Here is a 27261-nt window from a genome sequence, read left to right as displayed (position 1 = left end):
CACTCCAGGACCTTGAAATGCTTCTTACGAAGCCACTCCTTCGTTACCCAGGCAGTGTGTTTGGGATCATTGTCATGCTGAAAGACCCAGCCACGTTTCATCTTCAATGCCCTTGCTTATGGGAGGAGGTTTGCACTCAAAATCTCACGATACATGGCCCCATTCATTTTTTCATGTACACGGATCAATCGTCACATTCCCTTTGCAGAGAAACAGCCCCAAAGCATGATGTTGCCACCCCCATGCTTCACAGTAGGTATGGTGTTCTTTGGTTGCAACTCAGCATTCTCTCTCCTCCAAACACGACGAGTTGTGTTTCTACCAAACAGTTCTACTTTGGTTTCATCTGACCATATGATATTCTCCCAATCCTCTTCTGGATCATCCAAATGCTCTCTAGCAAACCTCAGATGGGCCCGGACATGTACTGGCTTAAGCAGGGGGACACGTCTGGCACTGCAGGATCTGTGTCCCTGGCGGTGTAGTGTGTTACTGATGGTAGCCTTTGTTACGTCGGTCCCAGCTCTCTGCAGGTCATTCATTAGGTCCCCCCATGTGTTCTGGGATTTTTTTCTCACCGTTCTTGTGATCATTTTGACTACACGGGGTGAGATCTTGCATGGAGCCCCAGATCGAGGGAGATTATCAGTGGTCTTGTATGTCTTCCATTTTCTAATTATTGCTCCCACAGTTGATTTCTTCACACCAAGCTGCTTGCCTATTGCAGATTCAGTCTTCCCAGCCTGGTTCAGATCTACAATTTTGTTTCTGGTGTCCTTCCACAGCTCTTTGGTCTTCACCATAGTGGAGTTTGGAGTGTGACTGTTTGAGGTTGTGGACAGGTGTCTTTTATACTGATAACAAATTCAAACAGGTGCCATTAATACAGGTAATGAGTGGAGGACAGAGGAGCCTCTTAAAGAAGAAGATACAGGTCTGTGAGAGCCAGAAATCTTGCTTGTTTGTAGGTGACCAAATACTTATTTTCCACTATAATTTGCAAAAAAATTATTTAAAAAATCAGACAACGTGATTGTCTGTATTTGTTTCCACATTTTGTCTCTCATAGTTGAGGTATACCTATGATGACAATTACAGGCCTCTCTCATCTTTTTAAGTGGGAGAATTTGCACAATTGGTGACTGACTAAATACTTTTTTGCCCCACTGTATGTAAATACACAAACACATCAGAGAGTCAAAATGCTACAGGAGAATCCATTGGGCCATATTCACACAGTTGTGTTGCAGGAAAACGTTTTTTCTCCCCCACAGCCTCGTCTGTACTACATTACGTGACAATGCAAATTATGCGTGTCAAACCTGTGCATCATGCAAACACATAGTAAAATGCATTTTCCCATATGTTAGAACAATGCACAGTGTGCTGCAGAGCCATTCACGTACAATACCACCCCAATGCACAAGTGTAGTAAGTGTCAGCAGGCCCACACTGCAGCACACCACTTTGGTTGTGGTGTTCTGCATTAAAAAAAAAGTAAAATATAAAATTAAAATAAAATAAAGGTTGCGTTATTTAATCATGCATATACAAATGTAAAAATGAGATGGTTAGAACAGTCCACAAGTGATGTGAAACGAAATCCTGATGTCAATCTCCACCATCCACCACCGTAGTGATCTTAAGTATCAATGCCTCCACCAACAGCTGAAAAGCTCACTTACCAGCTTCTATTGATCCCTCATTACAAGGGATCGTTAGCGATTGTGGCATTAGCCCAGCCAAGGCCTTTCTCCAGGTCCAGATGGTCTCCCAACAAGATCACCCCTTGGCACCGTATAAGATGTGAAGATTTCACACTCAGGTTCCATGTGATGCATCTTCTCCATCCGGTCAATTTTAAATTAATGGGCTGCCCTAAGGCAACAAATGTTAACAACTTCAGTCCCAGAAGGTTTTACCCCCTTAACGACCAGGACTTTTTTTTGCGATGCAGCACTGCGTTACTTTAACTGACAATTGTGTGGTCGTGCGACGCTGTATCCCCAAAAAAAATGTCCTTTTTTCCCACAAATAGAGCTTTCTTTTGGTGGTATTTGATCACCTCTGCAATTTTTTTTTTTTTGCTCTATAAACAAAAAAAAAGAGTGACAATTTTGAAAAAAAAAAAAACAATATTTTTTACTTTCTGCTATTAAACATTGCCAATAAAGAAATGTAAAAAAACAAATTTCTTCATCAATTTAGGCCAATATGTATTCTGCTACATATTTTTGGTAAAAAAATCCCAATAAGCGTATATTGATTGGTTTGCGGAAAAGTTATCACGTCTACAAACTATGGGATATTTTTATGGCATTTTTTTTTTACTAGTAATGACGGCGATCAGCGATTTTTAGTGGGATAAGGACTTCTGACTCTTTCCTGCCTATGCTGAAATTCTGACATTCTGTTAAAGGTCAGAGTCTCAGAAGACATTGAAACTAGTTGGTAAGCATAACAGAATTCCTTCAAGGTCAGAAGAAATAGCAGCTCCTAGTTTTTACATTTATACTTGCCACACACAGAAAGCTTTTTTCAAGTTAGCAAACAAATGTGTGCTTTCTTGGGATTACAGTTTACATCAGGAGATCTGTACCAAATAATGCCACCCTTGCTGCTCCACAAAATGCAAAGGAAAAGTCACATCTATGATTAAGTGGTCACCAAAAGCTGAGAAAAGCACAGCAGGTTCTAAAAGAAGCCTTGTTAGTTCAGACTGCTCAAGATTTCAAAAAGGAGTTCATTGTCCAAACAGATGCATCTAATGTAGGTGTAGGAACGGTGCTTTCACCAGTCTGGGATGGGGAAGAGAAACAGTCACGAAAGAAAATAAGCAGTTGTTGAGAAAGTATGTCTGGCCATTAACCAGGCACTGGAGTTTCTCCAATATTACGTTCTAGTATGGCACATTAATCACACCCCTCTAAATTGAATGAGAACAAAGAAAAAAAACGCAGAAGGCCCACCAGATGTTTATAGTCTTATAAGACAAATCCATAGTGGAGTATGGGCTAGATGTCCATATAGGATGCTCTTAGGCACTTTGCTGAGAACCCTCCTTACCATCACGCTGTAGGCCAGCCACTGGACTGAAAAGGGAGGATATTGCCATTAATCTCTGTCAAGATTAATGGCACATCTATCGGTCTGTCCCCACATGCCAGGGTGCTAGGGGTAACCTTAGACTCTGAACTGTCCTTTCAGGCCCACATCCAATCCCTGTCCAAATCATGCCGCCTTAGCCTCCGCAACATCTCCAGAATATGCCCCTTTTTAACTAATGACACCACCAAGCTTCTAATTCACTCCCTGGTTATTTCTCGCCTCGACTACTGCAACTCCTTCCTCATTGGATTACCTTTACATAGACTATCCCCCTTCAGTCCATAATGAATGTTGCTGCCAGATTCATCCACCTTACCAACCATTCAGTGTCCTCCACCCTTCCCTGCCAATCCCTCCACTGGCTTCCACTCACCCAATGAATAAAATTCAAAGTACTAACAATAATTTAAAAAAGCAATCCATAACTCTGCCCCCAGCTACATCACCAACCTAGTCCCAAAATACCAACCAAGCCACTCTCTTCGGTCCTCCCAAGACCTCCTGCTCTCTAGCTCCCTTGTCACCTCCTCCTATGTTCACCTCCAGGATTTCCCCAGAGCTTCTCCCATCCTTTGGAACTCCCTACCCCAATCTGTCTGACTCTCCCCTAATCTATCCATCTTTAGACGCTCCCTGAAAACCCTTCTCTTTAAAGAAGCCTATCCTGCTTCTAACTAATACACTGTTTTACTTCCTCCATCAGCTCATCCCCCACAGCTATTACCTATTACAACCACTTTAAGCTCAAAAAGTCCACGAAGAGGCAGAGTTGTGCATTTTTGGTACCTATAGAATTTGATGAGAGAGCCTAAAAGGCACATTTTTTTGCGCAATTTCTTGCCTCCCTTTTAGTAACTAACTTTCCATTGACGAAAACAAATATGCTCATGCCTGAAAATGCCTGAAAAACCACATGCGCATAAAAAAAAGTTCCAAAAAAGCTTGAAGAAGCTTAAAGGGGATGTAAAGTCAGCAGCAGCAGCCCCGCTCAGCCCCCCTATTACTTACCTGAACCCCCTCTCCATCCAGCGATGTCAACGAGTCCCTAGGCTGCCCGGGACTTTCCTTTCTTATTAACTGAGACATAGCAGCGGCACCATTGGCTCCCTCTGCTGTCAATGAAAGTCAGTTAGCCAATCAGGAGAGATGGGGCGGGGCTGAACTGCAGCTCTGTGTCTGAATGTCCCGCTGCTGTCAATCAAAGTCAGTTATCCAATCAGGAGAGAGGGGTGGGGTCAAACTGCAGCTCTGTGTCTGAATGGACACATGGAGCTGCAGCTTGGCTTGGATGCGTCCATAGCAAGCTACTTACTGTGGGGGCACTCAACAGGAGGGAGGGACCAGAGAAGAGGAGGATCCAGGCTGCTCTGTGCAAATCCACGGCGACAGACCAGGTAAGTATAACATGTTTGTTTGTTTTTGTTTTTTTACACAAGATTTTACAATCACTTTAAGGGGGAACCTAGCTTATGTGTCACCATAGACAACTATTTAAGATCAAATTTATTTTTTGTAGAAATCCTGCTCTTCTTCCTATGCTAAACATTACTTTGTCCAAATGTTTTTAAAGCAATCATAAAGCACTTTAAAATGGAAAACCAGGAAAAATATATGTTTTGCACAAATGAAATGATTTACCTCAATGCTGATCTCCTATTCCCAGCTGGCTACTGTATAAATCTTAGTTTCTAACAGGCTGGATACAGCAAACGACAGTGTTCTTCCAGTTCACCCTTCAGATAGTTGCAGCTACAGTACAGTGTGAGTACTCTCCGCTTCCTCTCCCCTCATCCATTCACAAAAAGCATTGTATTCATTTTCACAGAATACAAGGTGTGAATGGTAAAGGTTACATCCTGTTTTTTACCTACCACTTTTTGTGTGGGTTAAGAAAGAGGCAGAAAAGAGTAAAACACAATATCCCAGCATTTTCCTATTGCTGGAACTGCCAGTGCTAGAAGCAGAGCTCTGTCTGTAGCATCCAAGCTGCAGGAAACTAAGGGTCAAAGGACCCAGGAGCAAGCCAGGAATATGATAATCAGCAATTAGAGATAAAATTATTTCCCTTGCACCTATGGCAAAAAATATTTCTTTGCTGGGGTTCCACTCTAAACACTGAAATCCTCTTCGAATTGACTGAAAATAGCCTGTACTGCCTGAATTACCCATTCTTGGTGTACTGACCACATTGCACATGTAAGCTAAAAATGCCGTCCTATTGCCGTTCTCTTTGTAGTCTTTCATCATAATAACAAATGATGGTCATATATGCTTTAATTTTATCATCCGATCAATGTGTGATTTGATCAAAACGATCAAGTTGGCAAATAACTGAATAGCCATAACTTAATTTTCCAATCGATTTAGACTCAATTTAGATTGGATTCAATCAAAATGAGTCAATCTCCAGAGCAGAAAATTGTTTGCACTGATCAACAGCACCACGATACTTCGATTATGAATACAATCCTTTTTTGATCGATCAGATTATAAGATTACGTGGTGAAAACAGATGTGATTAATAACTTACGATTGAAAGTTCTAAAACAGAAATCGATCATTTATCGAGGTGTGGATGGCCACCATAAGGAACTCAGTTAATTGAATATAGAAACAAACACATGCAAAGCACCACTCTTTGTTACTGCATAATTTTGAATGTACTATGCCCTGTATATGCATGGTAGAACAGTACAATGTCATAAAAAGAAAACTATATTTGTCACATTTTAAAACAAAAAATCAAGTATATCTAAAGCCAAAACATTTTTTTTCGTTGTGGATAGAGTAATTAAGGGTTAAAACAACTGGAATATTTTGCTGTCTCTTAGTAGAGAGATTTATTTTCATTTTTGTCCTATAGACTTAAAGTGGAAGGCGATATTCACACTGCATGCAGCCGATGACGTGACCTGGCGCATCATTTGCTCGGAAGGTTTGGCATACCGTGGGAGTGATGTCATCAGGGCCCCAGCCACTCATACAGCCAGAGCCTGCAAACCCGGAAGGAAGGCCGGGGGAAGATGGAAGCCCTGCCAGCGGTGACAGCGCACCGCTGGAGGGCTTTGTTCTATGGTAAGTATTTCATAATGTGCTAGTATGCGATGCATACTAGTGCATTATGCCATTGCCATGCAGGGGATTTTTTTATTTTATTTTAATGCTGCACTTTACTACCGCTTTAAAACTAAGCCTAAATCTACTCCTGCCCCCATTCTAAGCCTATTCTATCTACCCTGTAAAAGGAAAGATATCTGTAGTTACCTATTCTGAAGTTGTTCAAGTCCGGTTACATGATCACTCAAGCACCGGCATCAGTGTAGAGAAGAGATCAAAGACAACGGCTGCAAAGCCTGTGCGATTATGTCACCCACAGACTTACTATGGGGCATCCGTTGTCAGCTGTCTCTCCTCTACACTAAAGCCGATGCTGGGACCAGATCATGTGATCGGAACGGAGAAACTTCAGAATAGGTAAGCGTAGCCATCTTTCCTTTTACAGGGTAGATAGGCTTGCTTTTTAATGAGGAACTAGCCCCCCCACCCCACCCCGCAACAAAATGGCAGTAATATATAATACATTGCATAAAAACCAAGTACACTTACTCATGTCAATACTGCCTTTACTTCCAGCTAGTATCTATGCTCCTACGCCACCATTTTAAAAAATATGCCATGTATGTGTGAAATGCACCTGTGCACCTCATCTCATGCATGTGTCATATGAGATTACACTCATTTGTTTTTAAAGATAAAACCTTCTCCTGATTTTTTTTTTTTTTAAAGCAAATTAGTTTCATGCCATACGGTACATGCGCAGGATGAAGAGCATGGCATCATGCACCTCATCTCGTGCATGCGTAGTATCATAATACTGTGAGATCTGACAGCTTAGGTATGGGATTTTCCTGCAGGCACTAGTTATGTTACCTTCCCAGGGGGCATCTGTGCAGTCAGGCCTATGTCACTAGTGCCTTCAGGGGAACCAGGAAGAAAAAAGGGATTTTGGTAGATTTCCCCTCTATTCCTGTTCTGGTGGCAACCCAAAATTTTGGGATTTACCCTCATTTTATATCTAGCGACACTGGTGATCAGGACAATTGGAAATGGTGAATCGCCATAGACAGATATACAAACTTTACAAAAGTTCTATCCCCTTACTATTATATACAAATCTAAGTAAAGTAAGTAAAAGTAAGTATATATATATATCTATACACATACATATATACATACATATATATATATATATATATATATATATATATATATATATATATATATATATATATATATATATATATATATACACACACATACATACAGTGGGGACGGGAAGTATTCAAACCCCCTTAAATTTTTCACTCTTTGTTATATTGTAGCCATTTGCTAAAATCATTTAAGTTCATTTTTTTTCCTCATTAATGTACACACAGCACCCCATATTGACAGAAAAACACAGAATTGTTGACATTTTTGCAGATTTATTAAAAAAGAAAAACTGAAATATCACATGGTCCTAAGTATTCGGATCCTTTGCTGTGACACTCATATATTTAACTCAGGTGCTGTCCATTTCTTCTGATCATCCTTGAGATGGTTCTACACCTTCATTTGGGTCCAGCTGTGTTTGATTATACTGATTGGACTTGATTAGGAAAGCCACACACCTGTCTATATAAGACCTTACAGCTCACAGTGCATGTCAGAGCAAATGAGAATCATGAGATCAAAGGAACTGCCTGAAGAGCTCAGAGACAGAATTGTGGCAAGGCACAGATCTGGCCAAGGTTGCAGAAAAATTTCTGCTGCACTTAAGGTTCCTAAGAGCACAGTGGCCTCTATAATCCTTAAATGGAAGACGTTTGGGATGACCAGAACCCTTCCTAGAGCTGGCCGTCTGGCCAAACTGAGCTATCGGGGGGGGGGGGGAGAGAATTGGTGAGAGAGGTAAAGAAGAACCCAAAGATCACTGTGGCTGAGCTCCAGAGATGCAGTCAGGAGATGGGAGAAAGTTGAAGAAAGTCAATCATCACTGCAGCCCTCCACCAGTTGGGGCTTTATGGCAGAGTGGCCGGACGGAAGCCTCTCCTCAGTGCAAGACACATGAAAGCCCGCATGGAGTTTGCTAAAAAACACCTGAAGGACTCCGAGATGGTGAGAAATAAGATTCTCTGGTCTGATGAGACCGAGATAGAACTTTTTGGCCTTAATTCTAAGTGGTTTGTGTGGAGAAAACCCAGGCACTGCTCATCACCTGTCCAATACAGTCCCAACAGTGAAGCATGGTGGTGGCAGCATCATGCTGTGGGGGTGTTTTTCAGCTGCAGGGACAGGACGACTGGTTGCAATCGAGGGAAAGATGAATGCGGCCAAGTACAGGGATATCCTGGACAAAAACCTTCTCCAGAGTGCTCAGGACCTCAGACTGGGCCGAAGGTTTACCTTCCATCAAGACAATGACCCTAAGCACACAGTTAAAATAACGAACGAGTGCCTTCACAACAACTCCGTGACTGTTCTTGAATGGTCCAGCCAGAGCCCTGACTTAAACCCAATTGAGCATCTCTGGAGAGACCTAAAAATGGCTGTCCACCAACGTTTACCATCCAACCTGACAGAACTGGAGAAGATCTGCAAGGAGGAATGGCAGAGGATCCCCAAATCCAGGTGTGAAAAACTTGTTGCATCTTTCCCAAAAAGACTCATGGCTGTATTAGATCAAAAGGGTGCTTCTACTAAATACTGAGCAAAGGGTCTGATTACTTAGGACCATGTGATATTTCAGGTTTTCTTTTTTAATAAATCTGCAAAAATGTCAACAATTCTGTGTTTTTCTGTCAATATGGGGTGCTGTGTGTACATTAATAAGGAAAAAAATGAACTTAAATGATTTTAGCAAATGGCTGCAATATAACAAAGAGTGAAACATTTAAGGGGGTCTGAATACTTTCCGTCCCCACTGTATGTATATATATATATATATATATATATATACTTACTTTTACTTACTTTACTTAGATTTGTATATAATAGTAAGGGGATAGAACTTTTGTAAAGTTTGTATATCTGTCTATGGCGATTCACCATCTCCAATTGTCCTGATCACCAGTGTCTGGTGATATATACACACACACTGTATAAAACTAAATATATTTTTGTCTCCTTTCCTTCTTTTCTAATTATATGACTGTTTTATGCTATGCCTGTGTTGGTATCCAAGTAATGAACAGTACTAAATAAAATATGATTACATTGCAATCAACACGGATTATGAAGAGAACATTCTGATGAAAAAAAAAAATTGGCTGCCTTTTTTTTGCTTTAAAATGCTGTTTATATTTTAAAACAAAATTTTAGTGAAGAGATGACTTGTTTACAAAAAAAGTCAGCAACCTAGACAGAAACCATTCCTTGGATATTTGAGGACGCCTATTTAATGCAGCAGCTGTTTCAAAGGAAAACTCCACTTAACATATTCAGTTCTTTTATTATATGAAAAATAAGATAATATTTATTCTCAGATCTAGGTTAACTCTTATTCTTACTCTTCACTCTATGGTAATTGGGAAAAAAAATATCAGCAGGTTTTTTGTATCATTAAGCTTAGAAAAAAAAAAAAGCTTCACGTACAGATCTGCAGCACCCTCTAGTGTACTTGTTGTAAAGCTTAACCCCCTTAATACAATAAAGTATTCACATTGATCCAGTTGTAGAATATTACATGTCTTATAGAGCAAAAAAATATTTTCATTATGCATACACTACACCAGCAACATGTAAATCTGCATATGTGAACATCTGAGAATGTGTGGTTTTATAACACCGACCATACACACAACTGTTGCCTGGTTTTTGAGACGCTACACTTGATTTGGTACTCTAAAGTAGTGTTTCTCAACTCCAGTCCTCAAGGCGCCCCAATAGGTCATGTTTTCAGGCTTACCATTATTTTCCACAGGTGATTTGATCAATTTCACTGCCTTAGTAATTACCACCGCCGTTTCATCTGAGGGAAATCTTGAAAACACGACTTGTTGGGGCGCCTTGAAGACTGGAGTTGAGAAACACTGCTCTACAGCCCTGCCTTATATTGGACTTTGTTACTGGAGTCATCAAAGACAGGATGTAAATGAACAGTTTATTCTGTTATTGTATAATCCTGTGAGACCTGGGCTATGATTGTACTGCATAACTCCTAAATAAGGCATGACAGTTTTGATTTCCAGACACTAATAGCACCAAAGCTCATCAAAGCTGGCATGGTTTTGAAAATGTTGCCAAAAAAAGTTGGGTTTTGGAAAGATCAAAATGATGCTGAATGTTGCAGTACTTTTAGAATGCATACTTCTGCCCTTTGGGTCTTATGTACACACATCTTGACAGGAGTATCTAGACTTAAGTAGGAACAGCAAGCCTGCATATCCAAAAATGTGCACTGTGGATATTTTATTTTTTTTACATTGTACTGTATAACAAGAAGCCTGTACAAATGGTTTCTGCACTATTGCATTTGTATTTTACCTGTCCAAAAAGATGCAGGTATCAAGTAGTTCGATAAGTCATAGTCTTATTGCTTCGACTTAAGTTGCACAGATTGTCTACGGATAGGCCATGTACAGCTAATTATTTTCCCTTTGCAGCTCTAACACACACACATATACAGTATCTCACAAAAGTGAGTAAACCCCTCACACATTTTTGTAAATATTTTAATCTTTTCATGTGACAAGAAGAAAAAACACTTTGTTATTCAAGTTGTGCACTCACTACTTTACATTGTAGCAGTATGAATTTGCTATCCCCTCAAAATAACTCACACAGCCATTAATGTCTAAGCCTCTGGCAAAAAAGTGAGTACACCCCTAAGTACAGACGAAGTTGCTAAACTCCTTTCTATCGCCCACCTAACCACCTGTCCCCTGGACCCTATTCCCTCTCAAATGCTACGGTCACCCTCTGACCCCATCCTACACTCTCTAACCCACATCTTCAATGTCTCCCTCACCTCTGGCATCTTCCCCGATGCTCTAAAACATGCACTGGTCACCCCAAAACTCAAAAAGCCGTGCTTGGACCCTACCAATCTTGACAACCTACGCCCTATCTTCACCTTTTCCTCTAAACTCCTTATACGCCTGGTTTACAACCAACTGAGTGACCACCTCATTAAAAACAACCTTCTTGATCCCCTTCAATCTGGATTTCGCCCTCAACACTCCACAGAAACTGCTCTTTTAAAACTCACAAATGACCTACTAACTGCAAAAACCAACGGACACTATTCTGTACTCCTACTTCTGGATCTTTCAGCTGCCTTTGACATGGTTGACCACCCCCTCCTCAAAAAAAAACTTTACTCCCTCGGTCACCGTGACTGTGCTCTTCAGTGGCTCTCATCCTACCTATCCCAACACACCTTCAGTGTCACTTACAATTCTACTTCCTCCACTCCTCTTCCCTTCTCTGTCGGGGTCCCCCAAGGTTCTGTTCTTGGACCTCTTTTATTCTCAATCTACACCTCTTCCCTGGGTCAGTTGATAGCCTCTCATGGCTTTCAATATAATTTCTATGCTGGTGACACACAAATCTATCTCTCCACCCCTCAACTCACTCCATCAGTCTCTTCACACATCACTAACTTACTAACCGACATATCTGTATGGATGTCACACCACTTCCTCAAACTCAACTTGTCCAAAACCGAGATTATATTATTTCCTCCCCCACGTGCCTCTTCCCCTGACTTCTCTGTCAAGAGCAATGGCAAAATCATCCACCCGTCCCCACATGTCAGGGTGCTAGGTGTTATCCTGGATTCTGAACTCTCCTTTCAGCCCCACATCCAATCACTTTCCAAAGCTTGCCGCCTCAACCTCCGCAACATCTCTAAACTACGTCACTTTCTAACCAGTGAAACCACAAAGCTCCTGATTCACTCCCTGGTTATCTCTCGCCTTGACTACTGCAACTCACTCCTCATTGGCTTACCTTTAAATAGACTATCCCCCCTTCAGTCCATCATGAATGCGGCTGCCAGACTCATCCACCTTACAAACCGCTCAGTGTCTGCTACCCCTCTCTGCCAATCCCTCCATTGGCTGCCACTCGCCCAAATTAAATTCAAAATACTAACAATAAGTTACAAAGCCATCCACAACTCTGCCCCCAGCTACATCACTAACCTAGTCTCAAAATACCAACCTAATCGCCATCTCCGTTCCTCCCAAGACCTCCTGCTCTCTAGCTCCCTCATCACCTCCTCCCATATCCGCCTCCAGGACTTCTCCCGAGCCTCGCCCATCCTCTGGAATTCCCTACCCCAATCTGTCAGACTGTCTCCAAATTTATCCACTTTTAGGCGATCCCTGAAAACGTTCCTCTTCAGAGAAGCCTATCCTGCCTCCATCTAACAACTGCACTATTTTCTCCATTAGCTCATCCCCCACAGCTATTACCCTTTTGTATAACTTGACCCTCCCTCCTAGATTGTAAGCTCTAACGAGCAGGGCCCTCTGATTCCTCCTGTATTGAATTGTATTGTACTTGTGTAATTGTATTGTATTGTACTGTCTGCCCTAATGTTGTAAAGCGCTGCGTAAACTGTCGGCGCTATATAAATCCAGGATAATAATAATAATAAATGAAAATGTCCAAATTGGGCCCAATTAGTCATTTTCCCTCCCTGGTGTCATGTGACTCATTAGTGTTATAAGATCTCAGGTGTGAATAGGCATCAGGTGTGTTAAATTTGCTGTTATCGCTCTCACTCTCTCATACTATTCACTGGAAATTCAACATGCCAACTCATGGCAAAGAACTCTCTGAGGATCTGAAAAAAAGAATTGTTGCTCTACATAAAGATGGCCTAGGCTATGAGAAGATTGCCAAGAACCTGAAACTGAGCTGCAGCACGGTGGCCAAGACCATACAGCGGTTTAACAGGACAGGTTCCACTCAGAACAGGCCTCGCCATGGTCGACCAAAGAAGTTGAGTGTACATGCTCAGTGTCATATCCAGAGGTTGTCTTTGGGAAATAGATGTATGAGTGCTGCCAGCATTGCTGCAGAGGTTGAAGGGGTGGGGAGTCGGCATGTCAGTGCTCAGACCATACGCCGCACACTGCATCAAATTGGTCTGCATGGCTGTCGTTCCAGAAGGAAGCCTCTTCTAAAGATGATGCACAAGAAAGCCTGCAAACAGTTTGCTGACAACAAGCAGCCTAAGGACATGGATTACTGGCACAATGTCCTGTGGTCTGATGAGACCAAGATAAACTTATTTGGTTCAGATGGTGTCAAGTGTGTGTGGCGGCAACGAGGTGAGGAAGTACAAAGACAAGTGTGTCTTTCCTACAGTCAAGCTTGGTGGTGGGAGTGTCATGGTCTGGGGCTGCATGAGTGCTGCTGGCACTGGGGAGCTCAAGTTCATTGAGGGAATGCCAACATGTACTGTGACATACTGAAGCACAGCATGTCCCCCCCCCCCTTCAGAGATTGGGCTGCAGGGCAGTATTCCAATATGATAAACTACTCCAAACACACCTCCAAGGCGACCACTGCCTTGTTAAAGAAGATGAGGTTAAAGGTGGTGGACTGACCAAGCATGTCTCCAGAGCTAAACCTTATTGAGCACTGTGGGGCATCCTCAAACGGAAAGTAGAGGAGCGCAAGGTCTCTAACATCCACCAGCTCCATGTCGTCATCATAGAGGAGTGGAAGAGGACTCCAGTGAAAACCTGTGAAGCTCTGGTGAACTCCATGCCCAAGAGGGTTACGGCAGTGCTGGAAAATAATGGTGGCCACACAAACTATTGACACTTTGAGTTCAATTTGGACATTTCCACTTTTGTTGCCAGCGGTTTAGACATTAATGGCTGTGTGTTGAATTGCTTTAACCACTTAAGAACTGGAAGGATTTACCCCCTTCATGACCTGGCCATTTTTTGCGATACTGTACTGTGTCGCTTTAACTGACAATTGCACGGTCATGGGACACTGTACCCAAACAAAATTGATGTCCCTTAGATAGAGCTTTCTTTTGGTGGTGTTTGATCACCTCTGTGTTTTTTAATTTTTGCACTTTAAACAAAAAAAGACCTACAATTTTGAAAAAAACACAAGTATTTTTACCTTTTGCTATAATAAATATCCCCAATTTTTTTTAAAAAAAACAACAAATTTCTTCATCAGTTTAGGCCAATATATATATTCTTCTACATATTTTTGGAAAAAAATTCGAAATAAGCATATATTGATTGGTTTGCGCAAAAGTTATAGTGTCTACAAAATAGGGAATAGATTTATGGCATTCTTATTACTAGTAATACTAGCAATGGCGGTGATCTGCGATTTTTAGCGGGACTGCGACATTGCGGTGGACAGATCGAACACTTTTTTGGGACCACTGACATTTACACAGCGATCACAGCTAAAAATAGCCACTGATTACTGTATAAATATCACTGTCAGGGAAAGGGTTAATACTAAGGGGCAATCAAGGGGTTAAATGATATGTTCCCTCATGTGTGTTATAACTGAGGGGGGGATGGGACTGACTGGGGGAGGAGACCGATCGCTGTTCCTAATTACTAAGAACAGACGATCACTCTCTACTCCCCAGACTGTTTATATTTACTGTTCTGTCTCTGTCAGGAGTGGCCGCGGGTGCCTGGCGGACATCGTGGCCACTGGCACGCGCACTGACTCCTACATGACGCGGCGGAAGTGAGCGTGCACCCCCTATACCCCTTAAAGCGCCCGCCTTACATCTATGGCGATTCGTGCAGGGGAGCCAACCTGCTGTCGTTCGGGTGGCACAGTGGTGTAGTGGGTAGCACTCTCGCCTAGCAGTAAAAAGGGTCGCTGGTTCGAATTCCAACCAGGACACTACCTGCCTGGAGTTTGCATGTTCTTCCTGTGCCTGCCTGGGTTTCCTCCGGGTACTCTGGTTTCCTCCCACACTCTAAAGACATGCTGGTAGGTAAATTGGCATCTGTCAAAAAAAAAAGAAAAAATTTGGCCCTAGTAAACGAATATGAGTTGGGGACCTTGGATTGTGGGCTCCTTAAGGGTAGGGACCGATGTGTGTGTGGAGCGCTGCATAAAATTGACAGCCCTATATGGGTACTCTAAATAAATAATAATAATAATAGATAAGCATCTTAATGTCAATGTATAGGGATGGGGACAATTGTAGACAGGCGCACACACACACACACACTCAGGTTGAACTGGATGGACTGGTGTCTTTATTCAACCTTACTAACTATAACTATGTATAACGGCAGCGGCTGGTCGGCAAGTAGTTAAGAGGACAGCACATTTACACTTTTATACAAGCTGTACACTCACTACTTTACATTGTAGCAAAGTGTCATTTCTTCAGTGTTGTCACATGAAAAGATATAATAAAATATTAACAAAAATGTGAGGGGTGTACTCACTTTTTTGAGATACTGTATATATAGTGACAGTGCTAGGCCCTGCCACGGTATGATTATAGAGAAATGACACACAGGATATGCATTAAGGCAGAATGTGAAGTTCCAGAATATTGTTTCTGAATGGAGAAGACCAGCTTTTTTGTTTTCTCCAGGTTTGGTAGTTCCAGATCAGAGTCTGGATCTTGGAGACTTTGAAGTGATTTGAGTGGGAAGAAGTCTCCAATGCTGTGTCCAGGTCTTCCTGGAGGCCTGCTGGTTGTGTGAGTATGTATAATAAATTCAGGTGCCCTACTAGTGTCTCAATGGTTAAAGTTGATCTTTAACCCAAAACTTCTAATTATTTACTTAAGTGACAAAAAATAATAAACATGAGTGAAATCCCAAAAAGAGAAATAAATAACAAAAATTTGTTGAAACAGTGTATGAAAAACAAATACAAATTGTATCAAAAATAATAAGGTTTCAATAAAAAATAGTCCTTCTTTCTATTAGTCGGATAGCTGATCCTTTTAGTGTCTGAACTTGCTGACAAGGTGAAATATAAAAATGCTGATAAAGCTGTAACACAATATTCCATTGGAATATCGGCTGGATATACATACCATACAGATCTGCATCCAGGTCGTCTATCTTTGAGGGACATCCATATTCTTCTACCATCAGGATCACATAGGGGCAAAGTTTAGGATACGGCATTCCAGTGTTTAAAGGGAACGCAGGGCGGATTCCTAATCGCAGATGAAATCAGCTATCTGAGCCCTTAATCGGCAAAACCCTGGAGACACCTGAGATTACACAGAGGCATCAGTCGAGGTGAGATCATCCCGGTGCTCGGTAAAAAGCCAAGGCGGACCCGAAGCCGATAAGCAGCTGTTCCTGCCCAAGATCTGGCACCTGTGAGGCTCTAAAGACCCCCGTAATAGGGGTCCATCTTATCTGGAAAGCAGCCCCCCCTTGTGTTACCGCTTTGTCAGCATTTTTATATTTCACCTTGTCAGCAAGTTCAGACACTAAAAGGATCAGCTACCTGACTAATAGAAAGAAGGACTATTTTTATTGAAACCTTATTATTTTTGATACAATTTGTTTTTGATACACTGTTTCAATAAATTTTTGTTATTTATTTCTCTTTTTGGGATTTCACTCATGTTTATTATTTTTTGTCACCTAAGTAAATAATTAGAAGTTTTGGGTTGAAGATCAACTTTAACCATTGAGACACTAGTAGTGCACCTGAATTTATTATACATGGCATAGAACTAGATATTCAAGTTCATTTTTTGGTTGCAGCACTTTATGTCCATAGTTGTTTGTTCACATTTATTGAGTTTAATATCACTGTAGGTGAATGGGGACAGCGCAGATTGTGCTGGGTTGTGTGAGTATGCAGGTGTGCATGCTCATTATAAGCCAAGTCTAAGCACAGCTCAGAGTTCCCATTTTGGAAACAGAGTCCTGTCAGGAGAAGGCTGTGTGTGTTCCTGCCAGGAGACTTCCTCATGTTGGGGGGATTCCTTGCCCAGAGGACTAGGAAAGTCGGGACAGCTGCACAAGTCTGTGGAGATGGGGAAAGCTGAAGCGGTTAGCGAGTCCAGGGGGCTGGAGGAAGTCTATAATTCTCTAGAGGAGTGACAGAGCCAGGGGTACTAGGAGAACTATCTACAGGCCAGGAGTGTACCAATGCAGTGTGGTTCAGTAACTGAGGTGCTGCTTACTCACAGATAGACCACAGCACAGCAGGCTACACATGGAGCTCTGATGGGTTGCATGTTGGGATTCACTGATATACAGTAGATGGTAAAGCAGCCTACAGCCACAGCAAAAAGCCCATCTCCTGCTCCCTGCTAAGTAGAGGGCTCCAACACGGACTCACAGAGAGTGTGTTGGCCCGGAACAGAGATGACAGCTATTTACACAAAGTACAGCAGTCTAGCTCTGCTGTACGACAGACTTTTTACTATGGCTGTGGGCTGCTTTACCATATACATACACTTAAGAATCTGCTCTCTTGGAATTATAAATGTACAAGGAAGCTATCCTCACATTTTCATAGGATTTATTTAGGAGGAGATCTTTTAAAGATTTTACAATAAACAGAATGTTTTTAATAAAAACCAAAACCAATATTTGCCTGTATGCCAGCAGCTCAAACTGTCAGTGACAGGGATGGAAAGACAAAAAAAGGTTATTTCCAACAGAGAGGAAAGGGTTCACCAACCCATACATGCAAAAGATGATGATGATGATGATGAGGTGAACTGCAATGTACAGCACCTAATTTAGCCAGTTTTAAATACTTTATGAAAAGCAGAATCCTTCAGAACTGAACAAATACTCCTAAAAAATAAACGGATTTATATAAACAATAATGATTAATACCATACTCAACACATTCTAGAGTGCTATATATAGTCTACACAGGGCAAAAGCTACAGTATACAGATATCCCATTAAAATAAACTGCTCACTCTAGCCCAAACTTCAATACAAAATAAAGCAGTATTTTTGCAACATACTGTAAGTATATCAAAATTTGAAAATATGAATTGAGAGGATCAGATAATATGATGTAACTCCAAAAATATGCTGTTAAGTTAGCAGACTTCTGTCTAAATTGGCCCTAGTATGTATATGCATGCGAGAAAGGGGCCTTCGATTTTATGTTACTTGAGGGCAAGGACCAATGTGAATGTACAATATTTGAAGTGATGCGTAAACTGCCAGTGCTGTATAAATATTTGTAATAATAGGTTGTCGAAGAATCTTTATAATTATACCCACCCGCTGAGCATTTCATTTTTGTGGCTAGAATCCATGATATATAAATTTGCACATAGACTCGATGCCCATAACGTCTAGCAAACAAATGCTTTTTTGTCTTTGTTCTTACTACTAGGTGCTTACTATTTAACAACAATGTTTGGTAACTCACACAACTAATGTCCAACACTCATTCCTCTTACCTTCAGGGTTCAGTTCTAAAGTCACAGGCAGCAAATAAAGAGAAAAATAAATCAAGAAATAGTAAGAAATGTTTCATAAAAGTACAGCTGTGTAAACTTTTGGGCACTTTTGCTGGAAAATTGCATATTCTGTTGGAAGATTGTTAATCCAATAAAGATCAGCAACTTAATGGAAATTTAATAAGCAACAGCACAATGAGGTAAATAGGTTATGAACAATTTTCGCCTTCCTCTTACAAAATAATCTGTAGTATATTTCCAAAATTTGTGGCCCTCTAGCCACAGAGAACTGCACCAAATCATGATCCCATAGCATATTTATTGACATGTGGACGCGAGCCTGTTAAATGGTTACATAGTGTTATTAGAAGCATACACTTCTGTTACATACCCATATGATCATGTAACAGTACTGGAAGCACATTTCCATATTATTATATTATTACATTTTCAAGAGTAACTTTGATATGTATCTGCTGATCAACCCTTTGGCTCTGGTTTGAACTTTGACCTCACATCACATTTCAAATGTGATTTTGAAGGAACAAAATGTAAAAATATGGAATTATTTAATATCTATCTATCTATATATATATATATATATATATATATATATATATATATTTATATATATATATATATATAGACAAAATTAGTTTTTTGAGTGATTGGATTTTTTTCTAATCTCCATAATTATAAACTATAACTTTTTTAATCTCCATCTCACATCTGAGGGGAGACATAAAGACCATCAGTCCAAAACAAAAGTGCTACAGTTTATAGCAGTGGTTTCCAAACTGTGGCCCTTTGCTTGCCCTTATGCAGCCTTTGGGGCACTGTTCCTCTCGCATCATTTCCTCCTACTGACACCAATGATGAAGCACCATTCTTACACCAAGGCTGAGGCCCTATTCCTCCCACTGACATCAAAGATGGAGCCTATTCTTCCACTGACACCAGTTACAGGTCACTATTCCTCCCACTTACACCAATGACGGGTCCCTATTTCTCCCACTGACAACAATGACGGGGCACTAATCATCTCACTGACACCAATGATGGGTCACTATTCCTCCCATTGACACCAACAATGGGGCACTGTTCTTCTCACTGATACCAACAATGGCATACTATTCCTTCCACTGATACCAATGATGGGGCACTATTCTTCTTCCTACTGACCACAGATGCTGTTTCATTTTTTAATCGCACCAAGAATGAGGCATTTTCTACTCCCACTGGCCACAATCCAGCCCTCCTAAAGTCTGAAGGACAGTAAACTGGCCCTTTGTTTAAAAAGTTTGGAGACCCCTGGTTTATACCTTATAGATCTTGCTGCTTATTTAGAAATGCCCATAAACACAACTAGTGAAAGTCTGAAAACAAACGTTTACAGCAAATATATCGCTTATATTTGGTTACAGTGTCTTAGCAAGGAGTTCTTAGAGAAATAAGTAATGTAAACTTAAACTTAATTTTGCTGACAAAAATCAAGCTCTGCACATTATTCACAGGTCATAGAATGGTTGTCACAAACTAAAACTAAACTTTTAAGGCAAAATTTGAAAAAAGGATCACTGTGTGGAATAAAACTGGCTGCACAACTAAACACTACCGTACATCGGCTTCTGGATGAAAAAGGCCAAGAACACCTTGTGTTCATAAAAAAGTAATAACACATTTCATTTTATAAGTCTTCCAGAAGTACAAACATATTACATTGCCAGTATACAATGATTTTGCAGTTTGGCACGTAAGTTTCTAATACAAGCTTTTAGTAAAAGCACATCGTATGGCTGAAGTCAACAGATATTGAAAACCCTATTCAAGAAACTAGTTAATGTCAAACAGTTGTGATCATAAAAGCAGAACATGAAAACTGGATGAAAGATGTAAAAATTATTACACAGAGTCAGTGTATTCAATTTCAATTGGTCAGCGAACAGCTTTATTTTATTAAACCAAGGGTTTGCTCCAAAATAAGGTACTTAAGTTTCTTGTAGATTCACCTACCAGTTTTTTCTGCTCACTGGGAGCTCCAGTGGCAATATCTATGCATTAGTTAGTAGGTCTATCTGCTTACTACTGCTATTGCAAAGAGGATCTGGAGCAGGCGGAAACTCCAAAGCACAAAGCTCTTTAACCTGAGTTTCACATAGGCAAGCAAATAGCTGGGTGGCTCAATGAACGAATTCCTGCCAAAACTATAGTAAACAAATTGTGTCTGAGGTGCAGTTTTCAGATTCAGCCACACATTTACTGGGAGACCATATTAAAACCCATTCTCTATCCCTACTCAATAGCAAGCAGAAGTGTGTCATACCTGATTTCTTTAAATATCTTGGTATAAAAAAAAAAACTCAATGTTAAAGTACATAATTTGCCCCACTGAACTGTTACAATTAACCCCACAGCTCACGCTGACATTAGGCACTGCCAGGTGCTAGCTGGTACCAGTTATTTAAATACCTTCAGGCTGCCCATACTTTGGCAGCTTGTAGCAGAAAATGAGGGCAATGGACCCCAGAGTCCCAGTAGAATATCAGAGCAAAGTCTCCAGAGCACCCCACAAAGCAATGCAAGGCATAACAACCTGCCAAAAGCACAAGCATAGCAGTGTGGGATGCATTTGATGTTCTCCTTAAGCACCGATAGCTCTAAATCCAGGAAGCTATGTACTGCAGACATCCAGGGCTTCAGGGACTCAGGGGTTGCATTTCAGATATCAGATCAAAAATACCTCGTAATGACTGGCACCGGTGTCTAATAATTATCCGTGTATATGTTAAGCTGCGTACACACGAGTGGAATGTCCGACAGAAAAAGTCTGACGGAAGCTTTTCATTGTCTATTCCGATCATGTGTATGCCTCATCGGACTTTTTTTTCGAAAATTCTGACGGACCTAGAAACAGAACATGTTCTAAATATTTCCAACGGAACCAATTCCTATCGGGAAAAAACGCTCACCTGTATGCTGTTCCTACAGACCAAAAACGACGCATGCTCTGAAGCAAGTATGAGACGGAAGCTATTGGCTACTGGCTATTGAACTTCCTTTTTCTAGTCCCGTAGTACGTGTTGTATATCACCACATTCTGGACGGTCGGACTTTGGTGTGACCGTGTGTATGCAAGACCGCTTGAGCGGAATTTTGTCGGAATTCCGTCGGAGAAACCTTCGGAGTTTATTCCGATGGCAAAACCGGTTGTGTGTACACGCCATTAGAGCTGGCATTTCAACAAAGGCATGCTCTGAGAGAAATACAGAGGCTTCCACTGCCAACCCCAAGCCAAAAATTTCTGTTTGCCTGGCTGTCAGTAACTGCACGAAGATCAGCAAAAGTGAAATCCGATCTCCCAATCTATTTCCTTCTGGCTATGGAACCACTGATTCAGCATCACAGCCAGACAGCTGGCATTTTCATAAGCAGAAGTTAGCAACAGCAGTCTTCATACTTCCTCGGTTAACGCTTTCTTTAACAACTGGCTTAAAAGTTACAGATCTAAATAAACATTGAAGTGTTTTTAAATCATCCCATGCAGTGCTTAAACTCTAAAGAATGCTGAAAATACAAATACAGCTGCTTATTGCATTTATCATTTCTAATATTTATTAAAGGCGATTTAACTTGTAGACTCAGGGGAAGCATTTGTAAGACATTTAGCATAACGAAAAAAGAAAATTGGATGCCAAAACAAGATGCTTGTTGTGCATTCACCCACCACAGGTCTCATCAGTCTGATAAACTGCTGTGTTCAATTTGAAACTGTACTCATAATTCTTCATAGAATGATGCTGAAAGCAATAACTCTATTTCTCTTGGAGAAGGGGAGGGATTGTTAGTTTTGTTGGAAGGTGGTGAAAAAACAAAGCCAAGAATCTCCACACAAAGCTTCTTATGCTTATTTTGGCAGGCAAAGCAGAAGATGTATCTGGGACTATAAAATCAGAAAGTGGTTTAATGCACCTGATCATTTGCACAAATTTCAGTCTATTCTCAGAACTAGATACTAAAACTCCTAAGGTGTGTCTATAAAATAATAATAATATTTATTATAATAATTATATTAATAATAAATGATAAATATTTTCAAGGGATAAAGCATACTAGAGCCAAGATTGGATTTTGACTTCCTGCTCAACTAGGTCAATTACATTGTGCCACGCTCTTCCTACCCTGGATGGATGACAATATCAGGTGTTTTTGCTACACAAGGCACACTGAGTTTGCCAACTGTATGACAACGGGTAGTATGTGCTGGAAAGGAGTGCAAAAGGTATGACAGAGGAAATTGTGTGCAGAAGAGGGGTGCAGAGGATATGATGGCAGGCAGTATGTGCAGAAGAGGAGTAAGATGAATTTATCAGCAGGCAGTATATGTTGAGGTATGTACAGGAGAGGAGTATGGATGATATGATGGTAGGCAGTATGTACAGGAGAGGAGTATAGGGAATTTGATTACAGGCAGTATGTACACAAAAGGAGTTCACAAACTTAATTCCTTAAAACGACTCTGGTCGCAAACGGAATTGGTTGTGAACCGAAGCAAATTTTCCCATAGGGTTCAATGTAAATCAGGTTAATCCGTTATGAACTTTTTTTTTTGTTTATATATACAATAAAATTATGAAATGTATGTAAAAAAAAAAAGATTTTAAACATATATTACATATGGTCTTTTACATTAAGCTGACCTCTTTCATGTGTACATCTAAAAAGAAAAAAAGAAAACTATAGCTCCTCTTTAATACTTGTTTGAAACAATCCCAAACCCCAATTTAAATGACTAATCTAGGGGCCAGAAAACAGCACTGTGCATCCAGGAAAAGATCATCTGAGGGCATGATAACGTTGTAGAATTCAACTGAACTGTTTTTCCATGATTCCCAATCAAGTGAGCCCACCCTCATAGTAGTCAGGGGGCAGAAACCCCTATCTGAGTGGACAGGTTCTCCTAAGACTCTCATCTTGCAATGCTCTTCTCAATATGAACGTATCAAAGCAGGGAAGATGGCCACGGTTCATGTTCGTGAACCAAAGCAAATGTTTGTGAGCTCTTCTGTTTGTGAACCGAGTTGTTCATGAACAGAAGCATTCGTGAACCGAGGTATCACTGTTTAGAGGATATGATGGCAGGCAGTATGTACAGCTATGTACAAAAGAGGAGTATGCCAGCAGGCAGCATGTTCAGGTATGTACAGGAGGGGAGTATGGAGGATATGTGCAGTGCAGTAAATCTGACAGCCGACAGTATGTACACCAGAAGAATACAAAGGGTAAGATGGCGTGCAGCATGCACAGGAGAGGAGTGCAGAGGGTATAATAAAGGGCAGTGTGTGTAAATGATTAGCACAGAGGGCATGACCACAAGAGGAGTGCAGATGGGAATTCTGGTGGACAGTATGTGCAGATAAGGGCTAATCACATTCAACAAAACTCTCCCTTATCAAAAAATTTTAAGAATTTTGCCTACTGCCAACCTGAGATAATGGAGTGGATTAAAAAAAAAGGCAAATAGGATGTTCACTATGCAGGGGAATTTGCACTTTCCAAAGGGATTTTCTCTTAGTAAACGTGGTGAAAAAAATCAATTTGTAAAGAATACCCAATCACATGCAGGGTAAACAAACTGTATTTTTGCTTGCACATGAGTAGATGATTAACCACTTCCCTCCCGGCCCATAGCAGATGTCGGCCGGGCGGTGGTTCAGTTATCCTGACTGGGCATCATATGACGTCCAGCAGGATAACATGCCGCCACGCGCCCCCGGGGGCGCGCATCGCGGCGATCGGTGGATCGGTGTGTCAGTCTCCGGGGGAGGCTCTTTACCACGTGATCAGCCGTGTCCAATCACGGCTGATCATGATGTCAATAGGAAGAGCCATTGATCGGCTTTTCCTCACTCGCATCTGACAGATGCGAGTAGAGGAGAGCCGATCGGTGGCTCTCCTGGCAGGGGGGGTCTGCAGTGATTGTTTATGAGCGCAGCCCCCCTCAGATCACCACACTGGACCACCAGGGATTGCCACTAGGCCCACCAGGGAAGGGGGCAACATGTGGATGGCCAGGTATGTACCCCATGGCCATCCACATGTGCCCAATGTGCCCAGTCAGTGCCCAATCTGTGCCAATCAGTGCCCACAAATGGCCACTGATTGGCACCATTATATAGCACTGATGCCCAGCAATGCCACCCTTAGGGGCATCAGTGCCATCAATCAGTGTCATCAGTGCCACCCATCAGTGTCATCAGTGCCACCCATCAGTGTCCATCAGTGCCACCTGTCAGTGCCCATCTGTGCCCATCAGTGCCCGCCCACCTATCAGTGCCCATCAGTGCCACCAATAAGTACCCATCAGTGCCACCCATAAGTGCCCATCAATGCCACCTACAAATGCCCATCAGTGCCGCCTATGAGTGCCCATCAGTGCCACCTATGAGTGCCTATCAGTGCCGCATACCAGTGCCACCTATCAGTGCCACCTACCAGTGCCCATCAGTGCCGCCTATCAGTGCTCATCATCAGTGCCTGTCAGTGCCACCTCATCGGTGCCACCTCATCGGTGCCCATCAGTGCCGCCGTATCAGTGCTCGTCAGTGCAGCCATATCAGTGCCCGTCATTGAAGAAGAAAACATACTTATTTCCAAAAATTTTTAACAGAAACAAAGAAAAACTTGTTTTTTTTTTCAAAATTTTCGGTCTTTTTTTATTTGTTGCGCAAAAATTAAAAACCGCAGAGGTGATCAAATATGACCAAATTAAAGCTCTATTTGTGGGAACAAAATGATAAAAAAAATTGTTTGTGTACAGTGTTGTATGACAACGCAATTGTCATTCAAATTGCGACAGCGCTGAAAGCTGAAAATTGGCCTGGGCGGGAAGGTGTCTAAGTGCCTGGTATTGAAGTGGTTAAACTCAACAAAGTTTCAATTCATTAACTAAGCTAAGGGTAAATTCTGTTGCAAATTGCAAGTTTCTTTGAACAAGCTATTTGCCTTTCGTAAATCGACCCCAATGTGTTAACTTTTTTTTTTAGTATAAAATGTTAGTCTGGTAGTAATTCGTTAGATAAATACACCACTCATCTTCAGACATATTCAGACTCATATCAATTAGCATGCCCAGTCACATAATAATGATGTCAATTTCCACAGCGACTAGCCTTCCTTCCCTAAGCAAAAAGCTCCAGGAATATAGTGGTAACCAGAGCCAGAACAGTGCTGCAGAGTGTTTGCATATGTAAGTGTACGAGGGAGATGGGTGGGGTCAAAGTCAGAAACACACTGTACAATTGCCAGTGTTTCTGTGTTGTAAATTTTGGCTAAAGGCAGCTGTAGATGGAAGCCTAAGAGCCCCTCTTTTGAGCTGTAATCATACTTGGAGAAGGCCACTACTACTACTACTACTACTACTACTACTACTGCTTATACCGTACACTAAACCCTACAACCAGCAGTCCCACTGTGTTCATAGGCACGTGCATGTTTTTTTTTCTAAGCATAATGCAAAGCATCTCAACAGAATTATAACTTTTTGGGAACTGTTCACTGCACTTTACAAAACAATAAAGTGAAGGCAGATGCAGTTGGGACTCAGACAACCTTTCAAATTGTGGTCCACACAAAGTCTAAGAAAAAATACATTGGAATGAAGTGATGGTTTTGTTTTTGCATGACTGGTCTGCTAAACAAGAGTTCTAAAATCAACTTATTTTCCACTTAATCAACAATTTGGACAATCTCTAGGCTTCTTACCTTTGTTTGCTGCCTTTTTATTCTTAATTTATATAAATGTTAAACAATAAATATGTTGGTTCAGCTTTAGGTACTTGCCTGTTGGTGTACTGTATGATGCCACAGCACTTCCTTCAAGGTCTGCTGGTAGACATTTACCCTTCAGGAAGACCGAAATGCTTGCTGTTTTAGGTATGCCTTGGTCTGTAGTAAAAAATGATTATTGGAAGAGAAATATGTGCAACTATGCCCACAAAAGGTTGGCAAACTAAATATAATTGCAAAATCACACAAATATGAAATCACAAGAGTAGTAAGACAGTACAAATCATGCTAGCACCAATGAGAGATATTACAAATGAGTGACATTACTCAAGTATGACTACAGAACAATGACATCCATAAGACAGACAGACAACACATAAGAATATTATTACACAAAACATCCAAAGAAATCACAAAAAAGTGACACTGCACTAGTGTGCCTCATTGGTTTCTATATCATCTCTTTCTGTCTCTGGTGCTTCGTGGAAAACTGTTTTCCTCTTTTATTTTCCACTCCTCCCCACCATCTTTATTCAAATTTTCACACAAGAACATTGCAGTAGGCAGACTTTCTGTCTGATGACACTAAGCCTCCCACAAGACCTAATGACTGTCATAGGCAGGCTTTCCTCACTACAAGAGGTGTCAATTAGAGCTGCTGCATCATGAGTAGCGCACTCAACTTGCACAGAGCCAACTTCATCTGGCTGGGAAAGGGTTAACTGTAAAGCATGTCCCCAGGGCCACCAATAGGGGGGTACAGCCAGCCCTTCTGTCCTGGGCCTCACCTCACCTTTTGAAGTGGTGGCCAGTGGTATTTTTTTTGGGGGGGGGAAACAGTGCACAGCCAAGCCACCCCCCTCCCCTCGGGTGTCTATTAGAGCCTGCCCCCCCTTGTAATCCATGCGTCCGGCGCCCTGCATGTAGATTAGGGGCCGGAAGCATGGATGGGGGGGCGG

General features: G+C 41.4%; 1 protein-coding gene across 5 annotated transcripts in view; it reads right to left on the bottom strand.

Annotated features, from left to right (window-relative positions):
• The window catches only part of BBS9 (Bardet-Biedl syndrome 9), a 580121-nt gene that overhangs the window by 279355 nt on the left and 273505 nt on the right, over positions 1-27261 (bottom strand). For 4 of the 5 annotated variants that reach the window (XM_073630475.1, XM_073630476.1, XM_073630474.1 and 1 more), the window contains exons 15-16: positions 26357-26461; positions 18518-18532 (exon numbers count right to left, since the gene is read on the bottom strand). In XM_073630475.1, the coding sequence (XP_073486576.1) occupies positions 18518-18532; positions 26357-26461 (120 nt within the window). The remainder of the gene's footprint in view (positions 1-18517; positions 18533-26356; positions 26462-27261) is intronic. The other variant, XM_073630478.1, reaches the window with a different exon arrangement.

The sequence above is a fragment of the Aquarana catesbeiana genome, linkage group LG05, assembly GCF_042186555.1.
Source record: "Aquarana catesbeiana isolate 2022-GZ linkage group LG05, ASM4218655v1, whole genome shotgun sequence".
Taxonomy (NCBI): Eukaryota; Metazoa; Chordata; class Amphibia; order Anura; family Ranidae; genus Aquarana; species Aquarana catesbeiana.
This window is presented reverse-complemented; position numbering and strand designations above follow the sequence as displayed.